The sequence below is a fragment of the Oncorhynchus clarkii genome, unplaced genomic scaffold, assembly GCF_045791955.1.
Source record: "Oncorhynchus clarkii lewisi isolate Uvic-CL-2024 unplaced genomic scaffold, UVic_Ocla_1.0 unplaced_contig_5407_pilon_pilon, whole genome shotgun sequence".
NCBI classification, from domain to species: domain Eukaryota; kingdom Metazoa; phylum Chordata; class Actinopteri; order Salmoniformes; family Salmonidae; genus Oncorhynchus; species Oncorhynchus clarkii.
Window position 1 is genome coordinate 81,359 of NW_027258223.1, and position 11,680 is coordinate 93,038.

The 11,680-nt window shown below is 47.5% G+C and overlaps 1 protein-coding gene across 1 annotated transcript; it reads left to right on the plus strand.

The window, feature by feature from the left end:
- Window positions 1-1,199: 1,199 nt before the first annotated feature.
- On the plus strand, window positions 1,200-2,605 carry LOC139396200 (ras-related protein Rap-2b). The gene is made up of 2 exons (XM_071143330.1): window positions 1,200-2,034; window positions 2,389-2,605. The coding sequence occupies exon 1, from the start codon at window positions 1,427-1,429 to the stop codon at window positions 1,976-1,978; it is 552 nt and encodes a 183-aa protein (XP_070999431.1). The 5' UTR covers window positions 1,200-1,426; the 3' UTR covers window positions 1,979-2,034; window positions 2,389-2,605.
- Window positions 2,606-11,680: the final 9,075 nt, after the last annotated feature.

The following is an 11,680-nucleotide window of genomic DNA, read 5'->3' on the forward strand; positions in this document are numbered from 1 at the left end:
TGACCTGAATTGAGAGAGAGCGAGACAGAGAGCAAGAGAGAGAGACAGAAAGAGAGAGAGCTTTATATAGTAAATGACCTTCTGGAGTTTCCCTAACAGAAGTAACCCTGGGTAATGCCTGACAGGCAATACTATGACATAACTGACTGCTCCCTGATGTAGTGCACTCACGCACTCACGCACACCCAGACACACACACACACACACACACACACACACACACACACACACACACACAGCTATGTGCCAACAATTCTGGTTCTGTTGTGATCTCTCTGTGCTCCATGACCCATAGCAGTCACCTGTGATGACTCAACCAATAACACGCTGGTTCCAGTCAGCTCAATCACAGTCACCTGTGATGACTAAACCAATAGCACAAGGCTGGTTCCAGTCAGCTCAATGGTAACATGTCACAGACACCCACAGAGAGGTGGGCCAAACCTTAAGACTTTCCCAGCCCCATAGGTAACACCAGGTCAGAACTAAAATAACTAGCACAGAGGGATAAATAAAGGGGTTTTCTTGTATAACATATTTTTCAAATGTTAGATGAGCCTGGAAAACAATCAATAGTCTCGCATATTACGATGCAGTGCTGCTATGTTTCGTGACATGATTGTCCACTGGACTGTACTATCAGTGGCAGAATGTTTCATGTGGGTGGGTGTGAGACTGTGCCTGTCGGGAAGATGGTGTGAATACGTAACTCACTAATGTCAACATTCTCCGATACACATTATATTTACGGTAACAGTAATTTAGTCCCAGGCGAACCCATAGTCCCTGGTCATTTTTTATATCCACTATAGGGCCTAGGCTATATCACCTGAAAGCAATGGATGGTTGAAAGCAATATATCAGAGCCTACCAGAGAACTTACCAACTCAGCGTTGTTTATTTGCTAAGAAATAAAACAACGTTAAGCAGACATCTGTGTCGGTTTGAGGTGTGCAACCTAGGCCGAAAAGTGCAATGAGTCAAACATTCTGACTCAAGCTTTATTCATGCAAGCATGCCAAAGGTGTGGCAGTTTCCTGTGGCCGACTCCTGCTTTTTGACAGCGGCCAGGGTGTGTGTCTGCGCCTTTAAGAAAACAGAGCGCAAACTCTTCAGCTTGTGACGTGAACACGTTGGCTACGTTCTGTGGAGTGTGGGCAGGAAGAGAGCGCGCGGTGGCCACTCCACGAACACAGACATTGCACAAGGTTCAAAAAGCGGTGGAGCTCAACATGTCACATTTCTAATGCTGGGTCACGGTCGGAACCCATCTTACTCTCACACTGAACTTGCGAATTTGGGCTGAAAACTGCGTCCAGAGGCACAACGGCGTCGCTGCCTTCGGGTTGAAATACAGCAGGGCTGCTAGCGGACGGGGAGCGCTTTCGAGAGGAATCAGAGACGAGAGAGGGCTGTTTTCAGAACCATGAGAGAATACAAAGTAGTGGTGCTCGGATCCGGCGGAGTTGGAAAATCCGCATTGACTGTGCAATTCGTAACTGGATCTTTTATAGAGAAATATGATCCCACGATAGAGGATTTCTACCGAAAGGAGATCGAGGTGGACTCATCTCCTTCCGTTCTGGAGATACTGGACACGGCGGGGACCGAGCAGTTTGCCTCCATGAGAGACCTGTACATAAAAAACGGGCAGGGCTTCATCCTAGTCTACAGCTTGGTCAACCAACAAAGCTTCCAAGACATCAAACCAATGAGGGATCAGATCATTCGAGTGAAACGGAACGAGAGGGTGCCGATGATTCTGGTCGGGAATAAAGTGGACCTGGAGGGCGAGAGGGAGGTCTCGTCCGGGGAGGGGAAAGCGCTTGCGGATGAGTGGAATTGCCCGTTTATGGAAACTTCAGCCAAAAATAAAGGCTCGGTGGACGAACTGTTTGCAGAGATTGTCAGACAGATGAACTATGCTTCAGCACCAGGTGGAGACGACCAGTGCTGCTCGTCCTGTGTTATTATTTAAAAGGGGAATCTGAGTGAGAGAAAAAAAAAATCGTTTTTTTTTTAAGTTTGCAAATGGTGAGTTAGCCATTCCTAATATTAATGTAAAGTTAAACCAACAAGAATCGAGAACTAACACGTTTAGCTTGAAGATAAAAACAGACAATACTTTGGTGTTAACTGTCATTAGTATTGGAAAGTGTCGTACTACTTACTATGTGTTGCACACGCTTAGAAAATACAGAAATCTCATCGATACCAGTGTTTACATGGCAGAATACTTGAAAGTTCTGGGAAAATAGTTACAATTTCAAACTGGCACTTGCATCCTTGGAAAACAGTTGGCCCGGTGCAATGTTGAGATGTTCTCTGAATCTTTCAACGCAAACGGACGTTCAATTTCACCATATATATATTTTTTTGTGTTTGGAGGTTGTGTTGCAGGGAGGCTGTACTGTTGAGTTCTTCTTCGTGGCTCACCCTGGTCTTGGACAGAATGAGGGGAGGAATTCCACAGGGGAGGAGGGGAGTGGCCTTGCAGGGAGGGCTGGGGCCACTCTTCAGGAATTCCACTCAGCTGGTGTTTCTTTGCAGCAAACTCAATGTACATCATTGATGTCAACATAAATGGCAGATCTAGAGATCAGCTGAGTTAGAAACCCCGGTCTCTTGCACATTCAACTGTAACACATCCCCAACAGCAAAGACTTTGAGACTGGGACCTGAAACGCTATGGATATTTCTTTTTTGAAAAGTGGAGATGACTAGAAATGTATATTTTATTAATTGCTGCACACTTGTTGTTTTTTGGGGGGGAGTTGAGTGACATTTCTCCCACCCTCATGGAGTCATGTTCTGTGGCCACAACACACAAAGTTGATGTTTTTCAAAGTCAATGATGTAAGAATTGGACAGCATTTTTGTGGAGTGTTATGACGAGTGTCACTCACTTTTTTTTTCTCTCCTTCAACGTGTGCGAGGACCTTACTTTAGTGACGGACGGACGGCGACCCGACCACCCTCGCATCGAGTGCCTTTCCAAAACAAATCAGCTGTTCAAATTCAGTGCCAACCAGAGTGTCTCCACAAGAAACCCACAACATGGCAATCCACAAAGTTCCTAACTGCTCTGGATAATCTCTTGGGGGTGGGAGAAGAAGAAACAATGAAACAAAAAGCCTTTTGATAAAGGAATGGTGGTTGTCTTTTTCATTTTGGCCTTTTGAAAACTACGTTTTTTTTGTTGCAATTTCTCTCATGGGTTTGGCCAAATGTACATTGAAATACACAGGTACTGGAACCACTTGACCTAACCACACCAAACGCTTCTTCCAGACCACTTACATCAAATGAGTTCTATGTTTGTTTTTAAAAGAAAATGTGATGTACCATTGAAAAAAATCTAACCCGATTGTAAGTTTAATTTCAGACCTTTTAACAGCTGTCTGTTTTGTTTTCAAAATACTTTTAATACAAATTGCATTTTTCTAAGACACATTCTTGTTTTCTCTCTTTGTACGTGTTGATTCAGTTCTTTATCAGGTAAATCAAATCCACTATTGAGCAGTCTGCTCTCTAGGTTACCAGTGGGGCAGTCTGCTCTCTAGGTTACCAGTGGGGCAGTCTGCTCTCTCTAGGTTACCAGTGGGGCAGTCTGCTCTCTCTAGGTTACTAGTGGGGCAGTCTGATCTCTCTAGGTTACCAGTGGGGCAGTCTGCTCTCTCTAGGTTACCAGTGGGGCAGTCTGCTCTCTAGGTTACCAGTGGGGCAGTCTGATCTCTCTAGGTTACTAGTGGGGCAGTCTGATCTCTCTAGGTTACTAGTGGGGCAGTCTGCTCTCTCCAGGTTACCAGTGGGGCAGTCTGCTCTCTCTAGGTTACTAGTGGGGCAGTCTGCTCTCTCTAGGTTACCAGTGGGGCAGTCTGCTCTCTCTAGGTTACTAGTGGGGCAGTCTGCTCTCTCCAGGTTACCAGTGGGGCAGTCTGATCTCTCTAGGTTACTAGTGGGGCAGTCTGCTCTCTCCAGGTTACCAGTGGGGCAGTCTGCTCTCTCTAGGTTACCAGTGGGGCAGTCTGCTCTCTCTAGGTTACCAGGGGGGCAGTCTGCTCTCTCTAGGTTACCAGTTGGGCAGTCTGCTCTCTCTAGGTTACCAGTGGGGCAGTCTGCTCTCTAGGTTACCAGTGGGGCAGTCTGCTCTCTCTAGGTTACCAGTGGGGCAGTCTGCTCTCTCTAGGTTACTAGTGGGGCAGTCTGCTCTCTCTAGGTTACCAGTGGGGCAGTCTGCTCTCTCTAGGTTACTAGTGGGGCAGTCTGCTCTCTCTAGGTTACCAGTGGGGCAGTCTGCTCTCTCTAGGTTACCAGTGGGGCAGTCTGCTCTCTCCAGGTTACCAGTGGGGCAGTCTGCTCTCTCTAGGTTACTAGTGGGGCAGTCTGCTCTCTCTAGGTTACCAGTGGGGCAGTCTGCTCTCTCTAGGTTACCAGTGGGGCAGTCTGCTCTCTCTAGGTTACCAGTGGGGCAGTCTGCTCTCTCTAGGTTACCAGTGGGGCAGTCTGCTCTCTAGGTTACCAGTGGGGCAGTCTGCTCTCTCTAGGTTACCAGTGGGGCAGTCTGCTCTCTCTAGGTTACCAGTGGGGCAGTCTGCTCTCTCTAGGTTACCAGTGGGGCAGTCTGCTCTCTCTAGGTTACCAGTGGGGCAGTCTGCTCTCTCTAGGTTACCAGTGGGGCAGTCTGCTCTCTCTAGGTTACCAGTGGGGCAGTCTGCTCTCTAGGTTACCAGTGGTGCAGTCTGCTCTCTCTAGGTTACCAGTGGGGCAGTCTGCTCTCTCTAGGTTACCAGTGGGGCAGTCTGCTCTCTCTAGGTTACCAGTGGGGCAGTCTGCTCTCTCTAGGTTACCAGTGGGGCAGTCACAGCTAAAATGTATAAATGGGTTTGTAAACAGTGCCATTTTAATACTCTCATCAGTGATATAATGTAGAAATGAGGTCAAAGGTAACACTGAAGGTTGTGTCCAGTGAGAGGGAGTGGTGGTGTGAAGGTGGGAATAATGGAGGTGTGTTGGACAGTGAGGCTGAGCTAGAGGGGTGTTTATCAACAGGGATTATCCTGATCTGGCTCACTGCAGCACGGTGTGATTTGACTGACTGCAGCACGGTGTGATCTGGCTGACTGCAGCACGGTGTGATCTGTCTGACTGCAGCACGGTGTGATCTGTCTGACTGCAGCACGGTGTGATCTGTCTGACTGCAGCACGGTGTGATCTGTCTGACTGCAGCACGGTGTGATCTGACTGCAGCACGGTGTGATCTGGCTGACTGCAGCACGGTGTGATCTGGCTGACTGCAGCACGGTGTGATCTTGCTGACTGCAGCACGGTGTGATCTGACTGACTGCAGCACGGTGTGATCTGACTGACTGCAGCACGGTGTGATCTGACTGACTGCAGCACGGTGTGATCTGACTGACTGCAGCACGGTGTGATCTGGCTGACTGCAGCACGGTGTGATCTGACTGACTGCAGCACGGTGTGATCTGACTGACTGCAGCACAGTGTGATCTGACTGACTGCAGCACAGTGTGATCTGACTGACTGCAGCACGGTGTGATCTGGCTGACTGCAGCACGGTGTGATCTGTCTGACTGCAGCACGGTGTGATCTGTCTGACTGCAGCACGGTGTGATCTGTCTGACTGCAGCACGGTGTGATCTGGAACAAGGGAAACAACAAGACGATTGGTCTTGCATTTGTGTGTGCATATTTGGGTGTGTGCATGCACCTCTGGATACGAGTGTGTGTATAACCATGCATGTGTAAACCTTTTCATATAGGTCTGTAGGTTGCTTAGTAGTTGACACAGGCCTTGTCATTTATCCTGTTCTGCCTTCAGTCTTGTGACCTAGGCTAGAGGGATACTGTGTGTGTGTGTGAGAAATGTCAGAGTTCCAAACCATTCCTGCCAAAGTGTTTGTCCAACAGGCTGGGACCCAGTAGTATATAAACAGACTTTACAAACAAGAGGTGAATATGCCTTGTCAATCTAATTGTCACATTGTGCCTTTTGTCGTCTGGGATGTCAGTGTGGGTTTTGTCGGTCTGGGATGTTGGTGTGTGTTTTGTTGGTCTGTGATGTTGGTTTGGGTTTTGTTGGTCTGGGATGTTGGTGTGTTGGTGTGTGATTTGTTGGTCTGTGATGTCAGTGTGGGTTTTGTTGGTCTGTGATGTCGGTGTGGGATTTGTTGGTCTGGGATGTCGGTGTGTGTTTTGTTGGTCTGGGATGTTGGTGTGGGTTTTGTTGGTCTGGGATGTCGGTGTGTGTTTTGTTGGTCTGGGATGTTGGTGTGTGTTTTGTTGGTCTGGGATGTTGGTGTGGGTTTTGTTGGTCTGGGATGTTGGTGTGGGTTTTGTTGGTCTGGGATGTCGGTGTGTGTTTTGTTGGTCTGGGATGTCGGTGTGTGTTTTGTTGGTCTGGGATGTTGGTGTGGGTTTTGTTGGTCTGGGATGTTGGTGTGGGTTTTGTTGGTCTGGGATGTCGGTGTGTGTTTTGTTGGTCTGGGATGTCGGTGTGTGTTTTGTTGGTCTGGGACGTCGGTGTGTGTTTTGTTGGTCTGGGATGTCGGTGTGTGATTTGTTGGTCTGTGATGTCGGTGTGTGTTTTGTTGGTCTGGGATGTCGGTGTGTGTTTTGTTGGTCTGGGATGTCGGTGTGTGATTTGTTGGTCTGTGATGTCGGTGTGTGTTTTGTTGGTCTGGGACGTCGGTGTGAGTTTTGTTGGTCTGGGATGTTGGTGTGGGTTTTGTTGGTCTGGGATGTTGGTGTGTGTTTTGTTGGTCTGGGATGTCGGTGTGTTCTGTTGGTCTGGGATGTCGGTGTGGGTTTGGCTGTGTGTCTTCTAGACTGAGCGAGAGTATCGGTTTGCCTGGCATTTTACATTCATTATTCTGTCTTTTTTTTTTCATTAACTGTACAATTTTTTCACATTGTTACTTGCTACCCTCAACAGTCTTGTCTATGGTAGTTTCAGTTAGCCACACGGCTAGCATTTAGCATGTAGTCTACATGTTGGAACCTATTGCTGTGCTGGAGTGAATCTCCTTGCTTAATGAAAGACTTATAGCCTCAGGCCTTAGTCGGCTAAAACACAATGAGATAGATAGACAGACGGATGGACAGACAGATAGGCAGGTCACCGTGAGCTACTGCGCTGTGGGTGGATCTCTCTCTGTCTCTCTCTCTGTCTGTCTGTCTGTCTGTCTGTCTGTCTGTCTGTCTGTCTGTCTGTCTGTCTGTGTCTCTCTCTCTCTCGCTCTTTAAACCCAAGCTCCTACAGTATGGCCACGTTACAGTGTGTCAGAAAGGTCTTTGCCAGATATGTATTCCTCCTCTGCGCTGCCTCACTACAACCCCCTGCTATGGTGTAAACATCTGATAGCAGAAGAATGTACCCTTTTAGAGAGGAGAAGGCTAGACTGTGTGTAGTCTAGACTTCCTGTTTTCTCTTTATTCATCTCTTCCTGTAGAAAGGAGAGGGTGAAAGTGTCACTTCCTCTCATCGTTACCAAACAGGGTTCTGTTGAGTGACATGAACAGTTCAGAGCCGTCTAGGGTAGAAAATGTATTTAAATTTTTCGAACTGAGACGTTATAAATGCTATGTAACAGTAGCGTACTTTAAAGGTGTCTAGCCTTAAGTACTCTGCCTTTAACAACCAAGTCACTACCTTGTCTTCTACTGTCATGCTGTGAAGTAGAGCAGATTCTACACAGTACTTTTTGTTGTTGTTGTCTGTAACATCCTGAGCGCCCTTCCCCACTGTATGGACCCTGTGTTTGTTTAGACTTTTCAGCCATCAGGAAGTGGTCATGAGGTTTACACACTGTCTTGCATTGTCATTGGCCTACCGGTCATGTGACGTGGTTGCCATGGTTAGGGGGACATGGGGTTTGAGTGGCCTACTGTGTCCTTACCCTGGGGCTAGTTCTGTAGCTGGAGGTCAGGCTGCTCTAGTGATAGCGTTAGCTTCCTAACCTCTCTTCTCGGCTGTACATAGATGTTGTGTATCGGCCTTGCCGTTGTCCTAACCTTGTTGTCTTACAGCAATATGGTGGTAGTAGTATGGTTTGAATTTCCCCTTCCCTGGTCCTGTCTTGCTCTTTGATGAGCCAAATGGCCTTTTTCTCATTTGAGCAAAAGTCTGTCCTCCATAGCCTTTAATTCGTCCTCTCCTCCGTGACCCGGAAACCGATAAGTGGTCGAGGAGATATCCCCTTTCAACGTTATGACTGGGGGGGGGGGGGCAGGAAATCTGATCCTAGATCTGTGTCTAGAGACGTATTTGGCAGTTCCAGTTTTACACGGAAGTAGAGGTTGCTCTCTCTCTGCACGTCACTGTGTTGTTTTGAGGTTGTGTGTGACAATATGCTGAGGCCAATGTGCAGTGTGTGTGTGTGTGTGTTCATGCGTCTGTTGTCATTACAAGGTTGTAGCTACGTTTAAAATGAAACCTACATACATGGGCATTTATTGTGAGATGTCTTCTTGGTTTGTTTTGTAGTGGTGCAGGCAGCACACTGATCTCTCTCTCTTTCTGTGTCTGTCTGTCAGTCCGTCTGTGAAAGTTACTTGACATTCATAATTGGAAAAGATACATTAAATGTATATCTTCACGGTGTGCTTCTTTCAATATTTAAGCTTTTTATTTACTCTGATTTTAGTATAGTTGAGAGGGGTGTTTCATTTCCTGAGCAACATCCATTTCAGTGCTTGACCCATGCCTCTGCTGTTAGTCTTGCTTGGGGTGAGAACACACATACTAGGATCGTTATTTTACACTCTGTGAAACGCACACAGTCCCACCCTCTAGTAAGACAAACACACAGACAGTTATTCCTCTCCTTGGGGAGCCGGGCTGTAGTTATTCCTCTCCTCAGGGTGCCGGGCTGTAGTTATTCCTCTCCTCAGGGCGTCGGGCTGTAGTTATTCCTCTCCTCAGGGTGCCGGGCTGTAGTTATTCCTCTCCTCGGGGCGCTGGGCTGTAGTTATTCCTCTCCTCGGGGCGCTGGGCTGTAGTTATTTCTCTCCTCGGGGCGCAGGGCTGGAGTTATTCCTCTCCTCGGGGCGCAGGGCTGGAGTTATTCCTTTCCTCGGGGCGCAGGGCTGGAGTTATTCCTCTCCTCGTGGCGCAGGGCTGGAGTTATTCCTCTCCTCGGGGCGCAGGGCTGGAGTTATTCCTCTCCTCGGGGCGCAGGGCTGGAGTTATTCCTCTCCTCGGGCGCCGGGCTGGAGTTATTCCTCTCCTCGGTGCGCTGGGCTGGAGTTATTCCTCTCCTCGGGGCGCCGGGCTGGAGTTATTCCTCTCCTCGGGGCGCCGGGCTGGAGTTATTCCTCTCCTCGGGGCGCCGGGCTGGAGTTATTCCTCTCCTCGGGGCGCCGGGCTGGAGTTATTCCTCTCCTCGGGGCGCCGGGCTGTAGTTATTCCTCTCCTCGGTGCGCCGGGCTGTAGTTATTCCTCTCCTAAGGGCGCTGTAGTCTCTCGGCAGTAAGAGTTTCTTCAGATTGCTGTTTTAATATCCTAATCATTGCTTAATCACCACAGTCTTATAGCCACCTCATTCAGCTGTGTAATTGTACTTTGAACTGAACAGTGAAAGCAGTAAAACCCATTGGAGCTGAGTGGAGAGGGAGTGGAGAAGAATGGGCTTAGACAGATGTTCCCAAACGGTGGGTGCATCATGGCCAGATCTTATTGGGACAGAGAATCATCTCAGGACTGTGGCTAGAATTTGATGGGTCATCAGAAAATCAAAAAAGGGTTTAAGTGGGTCATAATGATAGAAGTTGCTCTAGGATCAGCTTACCCATTACCAAATCCTAACCTTTACTATTAGGGGGAGAAATGCAAAACTGACTTCGGATCAGCCTCTGAGGAGCAACTTGACTCTAATCGGGTTCTGCCCGGGGATCAGTGTTCCAGTCGGGTTCTGCCCGGGGATCGGTGTTCCAGTCGGGTTCTGCCCGGGGATCAGTGTTCCAGTTCAGACTAAAAGGAGGGGGACTTTGCCGGGCTGGAATGCCCTAGAATCACTCACTTTTTCCATTCCTCCATCTCTACTGTCAAGACATGTCTGAGGCACACGGCCTGCACTTACTGCTGAGACAGAGAGGGAAGGAGAGAGGTAGTAGCATATTATGAGTGTGATCAAGTAGATAAAGACAGGACTGATTTGAAGGAGAGAGAGAGAGAGCTGGAAACCGGCATTTTCCAGACAGGGGAGGGGGAGTTGGATAGATACAGGAATCAATGAAATGGAGAGACTTGTCTAAACAGAACCGAGACACCGCCCTATCATAGCCCAGTATCTCAAGATTAATTATTATAGGCAGAGAGTCAAACCTAGCGCTATAGTTGTTACAGTACGCCCTGGATCTAACCCGGTCATATATAGTTGTTACAGTATGCCCTAGATCTAACCCAGTCATATATATTTGTTACAGTACGCCCTGGATCTAACCGTCATATATAGTTGTTACAGTACGCCCTGGATCTAACCCAGTCATATATAGTTGTTACAGTACGCCCTGGATCTAACCCAGTCATATATATAGTTGTTACAGTACGCCCTGGATCTAACCCGGTCATATATAGTTGTTACAGTATGCCCTGGATCTAACCCGGTCATATATAGTTGTTACAGTATGCCCTGGATATAACCCAGTCATATAGTTGTTACAGTATGCCCTGGATCTAACCCAGTCATATAGTTGTTACAGTATGCCCTGGATCTAACCCAGTCATATATAGTTGTTACAGTACGCCCTGGATCTAACCCAGTCATATATAGTTACAGTATGCCCTGGATCTAACCCAGTCATATAGTTGTTACAGTATGCCCTGGATCTAACCCAGTCATATATAGTTGTTACAGTATGCCCTGGATCTAACCCAGTCATATAGTTGTTACAGTATGCCCTGGATCTAACCCAGTCATATATAGTTGTTACAGTACGCCCTGGATCTAACCCAGTAATATATAGTTGTTACAGTACGCCCTGGATCTAACCCAGTCATATAGTTGTTACAGTACGCCCTGGATCTAACCCAGTCATATAGTTGTTACAGTACGCCCTGGATCTAACCCAGTCATATAGTTGTTACAGTACGCCCTGGATCTAACCCAGTCATATAGTTGTTACAGTATGCCCTGGATCTAACCCAGTCATATATAGTTACAGTATGCCCTGGATCTAACCCAGTCATATATAGTTGTTACAGTACGCCCTGGATCTAACCCAGTCATATATAGTTGTTACAGTACGCCCTGGATCTAACCCAGTCATATAGTTGTTACAGTACGCCCTGGATCTAACCCAGTCATATATAGTTGTTACAGTACGCCCTGGATCTAACCCAGTCATATAGTTGTTACAGTACGCCCTGGATCTAACCCAGTCATATATAGTTGTTACAGTACGCCCTGGATCTAACTCGTGGTATATAGTTGTTACAGTATGCCCTGGATCTAACCCGGTCATATATAGTTACAGTATGCCCTGGATCTAACCCAGTCATATAGTTGTTACAGTATGCCCTGGATCTAACCCAGTCATATATAGTTGTTACAGTATGCCCTGGATCTAACCCAGTCATATATAGTTGTTACAGTATGCCCTGGATCTAACCCAGTCATATATAGTTGTTACAGTATGCCCTGGATCTAACCCAGTCACA